We start from the raw sequence: 6,345 nt of genomic DNA, 5'->3' as shown, positions 1-6,345 counted from the left end.
GACTGCAGAGAGCGGCAGCGCCTTTGCCAGACTGAACAACGAAGGATCCATCTTGAAGTATTCAAATAAAGAAATTAAAACGCTGTGTCGGTCAAGCAAGATGTGCCTGTAGCTGTGGGCTGCACGTGGCCCCCCGCCTGTCACGGTGCAGCTTGGTCCCTGCTGCTCAGGGGAAAGGTGCCGGGCAGCACACAGGGCCCGGTTCTGCAATGTACAAGGTTCACTCTGCCCTGAATTTCCCTGTTTCTAAACTGGGAACGATTGGACAAGATGGCTCCTCGCAGCCTCGGAAATCTTAGACTTTCGTAACTCGGTGGACAGTGACAGAGCCCCAGGGCTTCTGGGCAGAGGCGGTGACCACTGCCCCCTCCCTGCCAGAGAAGGCGTCGCTCTATCTTCTTCTGGCGCTGGTGATGTTTTAGTCTGCGGTGTGTCTCTTCCGGTCCCTGTGCCTTTGGAAGCTGTGTTCGCCCCATTGGGGTGGGGTTGCGGGGACAGAAAGCTGCCGTGAAGAGGGACCGGGAGAAGGGGGGGTGACCTGGGTGAGGGGCAACAGGAGAGGAACCCGGCAAATTCTGCTCACTTCTCAGTTGACGCTTCTTCCGAAACACGGGGAGAAGAACCCCGCTTTGGGGCTGCTCATGTTAAAACACGGTGCCCGGAGCAGTCCAAGTGCACGGCACACGTCCAAATTCTGGGCACACGTCAGCCCCTTTCGGCCAGAATTGCTTCCTTCTCTCTGAGGTGAGGGGGGCAGGCCTGCGGCGGCCCGCGGTGCAGTCGCCGGGTGCCCAGGCTTCGTCAGCCGGCGCGGCGGGCTGCACGGGGGCCAAGGGGCCGGCCCTGTCCTCACACAAATGTTTGTTTCCTCGCGTGCTTGTCAGGTAAGGAATTTCCGATGGGGGGGCTCACGGTGAGGGCTGGTTGGAGACTATACGGGAAACAGGTCCCACGCACGGAGACGTCCCACCTGCAGACGGCCGGGGGCAGGGAGGGTGCCTGGGCTCCGTCCTGCCCTCTCCTCCGCAGGGGGTTAGGGACCTGAGCTCAGGGGAGGACGTGGCCACTGATCGTGTCCCCGGAGGCCCTGCCTTGGAAGTCACGGTCACCCTGCCGCACGTTGGTCACACGCTGACCCCCAGCTTGATGGGGGGGGGAGGAAGGGGGAGGGCGTCAGCTCGCGGCACGCGTGCGCACGCCGGGACTGGAGGCTGGGTGGCCGTGCCCTTCGCTCCGCTGCAGATGGACCCGGAGGGATGTCCCCGCGGGAGCGCCGGGCTCCTCCTCCCCCACCGGCGCCTGTTGCTCCCCACGCTCACCGGCACTGCCAGGCGGCCTGATTGTAGCCGTGCTGTCGGACTCCGTGCCTGCTGGTATCTCACTGGGCTTCAATTTGATCTTACTTGATTCCTAATGAGGCTGAGTACCTCTTTCTGTGCTTACGGTCCCTTCGTCCATCCCCGCGGGAGGACGGAGTTTTGGGGGGTTACCCGAGCCGGTTGTAACTCCACTCCCCCCTCTTCCATCTTGAGTGATTTTCCTGTTGATTAGAAAGGAAGTAGCTTTGGAGCCGAGGTTTGCAGGATGATGGATAGTTAAAGAAGAGCAGGAAGGCCTCACAGTTAGAAAGTGTGCTCGGGGGATGGCGTTTGACAGACAGACAGACAGACGGTGCATGCGGGGGGTGCGGGAGCCCCGGGTAGACAGACAGATGGACGGTGTGTGCGGGGCACGGGAGCCCGGGTGCCGCTGGGAAGTCCTGCCCAGACAGACTTGCAAATACAGTTAACTGCATGCAGTCGCTGGGCGGCCACGTTTCTGCGAAAATCTTGTGGGGACACGAACAACAGTGACGAGTGTCCCACTGAGACGCAGCCGTTAAGCAGCGCACTGTTAGAGGCAGAGACACGCCAGCCGCCAGCCGCCGTCACTGCCGAAGAGTGACGTCAGGGGGCCTGTGTTAGGGAGACACTGGGGTGCGGTTTGGGCCTTCTAAACAACAGCAGATACCTGTGAGTGAATTAAACATTTGTAAAGGGTCTGTATCCACCTCTCACGTCCCCCAGGAGAGGCTTCTGACTTCCGATCCAGTGGAGGTTACAAAGCCCCTGCCCTCCCCTCAGCAGGGGCGTGGCGGGACCGAAGTCCGCGTGGGGGCGCGTGGGGCAGGCGTCTGGGCCAGGGAGGGGCCCCACCTCCACCCACTCAGGGAGGGGCTCTTCAGCGACACCCGTCTGGAGGCCCCGGGTGCGGGAGCTCGGTGACGGCCACGGGGAGGTCCCAGCAGAGCCCGTGGGCGGCCTTAGACAGACCCCCGCGGGGAAGCTGCGGCGCGAGCTTGGCTCCCCAGTGCCTGCCCGGCCTCCGCCTCCCGCCCGCCCGCCGGAGGGCCGTGTGTGCAGCGCTCTGGGGGACTCGGAGAAGGAGGGAGGGCCTGACATCTGCCCGGAAAGCAGGGCTGCGGCCGGGCAGGGGTGGTGAGGTTGGTCTTGTTTGATGACGATTTTTTCCCGCCTTCTCCCCTATCACGAGAGTAACACATGTTTCTTTTGGGAATTTCAGCACAAAGAAGGCGGCAGCCGCCTGCCTTTCTACTAACGTTCCGGAAGGTGGGTCTCCTCCCGTCCTCTCAGGTGCCCGCCCGGAAGATCAGGCCTCGAACGGCTGTCTGCACGGTGACCCATGGGGCGTGGACCGCTGCCTGATGCTGGGGCTGCAGCAGTGACCCAAGGGACACACACCTTGCCTTGGGCCCACGTGCTCGTGGTTCCCGTGGGCATGAAGCATCGTTTCTTAAGTGACGGGTGAGGTGAGTATGGGGCAGGCGGCCCTTGTGCACTTGACTGCTTGCTCTACACCAGGCTTTACGTCAGCCGCCCTCCTCTGAACGTTTGCTGTGCGCTCACGTAGCCCCCACCACGGCTTTACCAGGCAGCCGCCACTGTCCCTCCCCCCACGTTACCGATGAAGGAAGGGACAGAGACGGGCTGGGTACCCCCGGGGTCGGGCGGCCCAGGACTGCGTCCAGCCCCGTCACAGCCTCCGCACTGAGCGCTCAGGTCCCCGCAGGGCACGCGCCACGCTTCTCTCTCCTTCCCTTGCTAGGTGTGGCCGCCTCGGAGGCGCGGAGGCCGCCGCGATGGAGGATGACACTGAACTGAGAACCGATGGAAACTCCCTCCTAAAGGCCGTGTGGCTGGGGAGGCTCAGGCTGACCAGACTCCTCCTGGAAGGCGGCGCTTACATCAACGAGAGCAATGACAAAGGGGAGACGGCTCTCATGGTGGCCTGCATCACCAAGCACGTGGACCAGCAGAGCATCAGCAAGTCCCAGATGGTCAAGTACCTGCTGGACAACAGGGCGGACCCCAACATCCAGGACAAGTCCGGCAAGACGGCCCTCATCCACGCCTGCATCCGGAGGGCGGGGGGGGACGTGGTGTCGCTGCTCCTGGAGAACGGGGCGGACCCCAGCCTCGAGGACCGCACGGGGGCCTCGGCTCTGGTGTACGCCATACACGCCGATGACAGAGACGCCCTGAGACACCTCCTGGATGCCTGCAGAGCCAAGGGGAAGGAGGTGATCATCATCACAACGGCTTGGTGCTCGTCGGGCACCAAAACCACCAGGCGGTATCTCGGTGCCCCCCCTTCCCCCAGAGTGGAGGGCACACAGTCGCCTCCCCTGTGCGCGTCTCCCTCGGGTATTGAAGTGAAGGCTCCAGGCCGGGGCTGTCCCCCCAGCGAGAGAGGGGACGACTTCTTCGGCCTCCAAGCAGGGCATCCGAGCGGCTGCAGTGCCGCCAAGGCTCTCCACGAGCCGGGGTCGCCCGCCAGGAAGGGAGGGACCCTCAAGAGAGCCCGCCTGCCCCGGCTGAAGAGGCTGCAGTCGGAGCCCTGGGGCCTGATCGCGCCGTCTGTGCTGGCTGCTAACGCGCGTCAGGACGACGCCCACGGCACCGGCGCCGACAGCGAGGTCACCAAGAGCATTGGCGACGTGCCCTTCCCCAAACGGGGGCCGCTCTCCAGAGCCAACAGTATCGACGGCAAAGACCCTGCCCTGTTCGCCACATTCACGGAGCAGATTCTGAGGATCCCTGCGTCCCCGGCACCCACGTCCTGGAAGGCCGCCTACGAGAAAGGTCAGGCTTCTCACCCCCGTCTGGCCAGAAGAGGGACCCTCCCTGCGGAGCAGGAGAAGGCCGGAGTCGGTCCATCGGTGTCCCTCAAGCGCCTAGAAGATGACCTGCATGACTTAGACCTGCAGCCCGGGGCGGAGCAGCTCAGCCCCGTCTCCCTGGAGGCCGGCAAAGGGCCCCTGGAAAGGAGGCTCAATGGCTCCCACGTGGCTCTCTTCCACAGCTCGCGGGAGTCCCTGGATGCGGCGCCCGGCGTGTCCCCCAGCTCGGCACGCCGCAGGCCACCGCACCTTCTGGAACGGCGAGGTTCTGGAACCCTGCTACTGGACCGAATTTCGCACACCAGGCCCGGCTTCCTTCCTCCTTTGAATGTAAATCTGAACCCCCCCATCCCAGACACCAGGCCCAGTGGCAAACCTTCTTCTCCACTTGCCAGTGGCCTAAAATCCATGCTCCCCGTGGCCCCCAGCTCGCCGAAGAGAGGAGACCTGAGGAGCACAAAGAAACTCCTCCGGAGGCACTCCATGCAAGTCGAGCAGATGAAGCAGCTGTGTGGCTTCGAGGAGATCATGACCTAGACGCCTTCCCAGGGGTCTTTACAAAACTCCGGGTACCTGACGAAAGGCACCACATCTGGACCAACACCGCGTGCGCCCACCGCGTCCCGTCCCTGCCTCCCTCCGCGCTGCTGGGCAGCCGCCTCACAGGGCGCGGAGCTGGGCCCTGCTCCCCTTCTGAAATTATCGCTGGGTTTGCTTGAAAAGAGCTCAGGATCACTGGGTTCCGGGGATGAGTTACCCAGAAAATATTTCTCCCAAGGAAGAGCACCTCTGGGGTGTGAGAGTCTCGCAGCTGTTCAGTGATCTAGGCCCTTGACCCCTTCCCACCAGACAAACCAGAACTCAGGTCCCAGGACCGTAGGGAAAGTAGGGCCTTCGCACTAAATCTATGAAGTGCCTACAAAGGAACTGAGGGCCAAGCATGTGTCACAATGTGCAAGACACCAGCCCCTGAGCTGTGAGGTGTGGCAGCTGTGCTCCAGCCCAGGTGGGGGGCGGGGCAGAGCACCCCATCAGAAGGCGGAAAAGGGAGGGGAGCGGAGCCCCCCATCAGAAGGTGGAGACGGGGGAGCAGAGCCCCCCCATCAGAAGGCTGAGAAGGGAGGGGAGCGCAGCCCCCCCATTGGAGATGCTCTGGCTGCAGGATGCCTCTCACTGGGTCGTGGGGTGGTGTCCTGCTGGGCATGGTCACGGTCTTTCACAGGATGTTCACATGCTCATTTGGATGTGCTCTGAGTCCCCAAATATAACCACCTGTCCCCCAAATTCTGATGTGCCATCGTCGCCAAGACAAAACCAGCCTCAGGCTCCTACCCTGACACGAGCTGTGTCGAAATCTTGTGAAAGAAAAAAAAAGCCTGTTTTTCTGTTAATTAATTTGGAGCTGAAGGTGATATAATTTCCAGAATAGATTCTCGCCTGTCCTTCAGGAGCCTGGGCGAGATGCCCCGGAGCCAGCAGATACCAGTGCTGGGCCGCGCGCCGGAGAAGCACAAGCGAGTGGTCCCTGGGCCGGAAGCGGTGGGGACTGGATTGTAGCCCAAGAACATTCCGGGCGCAGACTGGCACCTCACCTGCTCTCCAGGTAACTGGAGAAATCCAGTTTCTGAGAATCATCCGAATCATCTACGCGGTGGGAGGTTGGTAGAGATCACCTGGACGACGCTTTGCAGCCGCGGCACAGGAACCTGGAAAGGGAAGCAGAGACTTCGCACGCTCGGTGTGACGTGGCCACGTTTCAGATGATGTGCCTGGTCATTTTCCCGTTTGCTTTCCCCTCCTGCTGCTCAGGTTTGTTTGCTCTGTGGTTGGAAGTGTGGTCCCTGGGGGTCGCCCCCCATGCAGGAAGGAGCAGCGGCTCTGAGATCTGGGTTGGCATCTCCGTTCCATCATTTACCAGCTTGGGGACCTTCGCTTTTCTAAGCCTCCACTCCCTCATCTGTAAAACGGGGCTGGCCGTGCTTCACCGTGAAGGGCGTGGGGGGCGGCAGCGGAACGTGCCTGCCCGCACCGGCGTGAGGACGGGCAGCCAGATGGACGTAGCCGATTCCCAGGTACATCTTCAGACCCCTGCGGCTTCATGATCTACAAAGACAACATCATACCCTACACAGAACGGAGTAAAAGCCCAGCTGAAAAATTCAAGT

At 62.0% G+C, this 6,345-nt stretch overlaps 1 protein-coding gene across 1 annotated transcript; it reads left to right on the top strand.

Annotated features, from left to right (window-relative positions):
* The first annotated feature begins 3,139 nt into the window (after window positions 1–3,139).
* ANKRD34C (ankyrin repeat domain 34C) lies at window positions 3,140–5,544 on the top strand. Its single transcript, XM_039216924.1, has one exon. It carries the CDS (start codon window positions 3,140–3,142, stop codon window positions 4,715–4,717), a length of 1,578 nt encoding a protein of 525 aa, XP_039072855.1. The 3' UTR covers window positions 4,718–5,544.
* Window positions 5,545–6,345: the final 801 nt, after the last annotated feature.

Source organism: Hyaena hyaena, unplaced genomic scaffold, assembly GCF_003009895.1.
Source record: "Hyaena hyaena isolate Hyena2069 unplaced genomic scaffold, ASM300989v1 scaffold_13, whole genome shotgun sequence".
In the NCBI taxonomy this organism is placed as follows: domain Eukaryota; kingdom Metazoa; phylum Chordata; class Mammalia; order Carnivora; family Hyaenidae; genus Hyaena; species Hyaena hyaena.
The sequence above is the reverse complement of the archived record's forward strand: the minus strand, read 5'-3'. Positions and strand labels throughout refer to the sequence as shown.

Excerpts from the sequence above, each read along its gene's own strand:
- ANKRD34C (XM_039216924.1), top strand. The coding sequence starts at position 3,140 with ATGGAGGATGACACTGAACTGAGAACCGATGGAAACTCCCTCCTAAAG.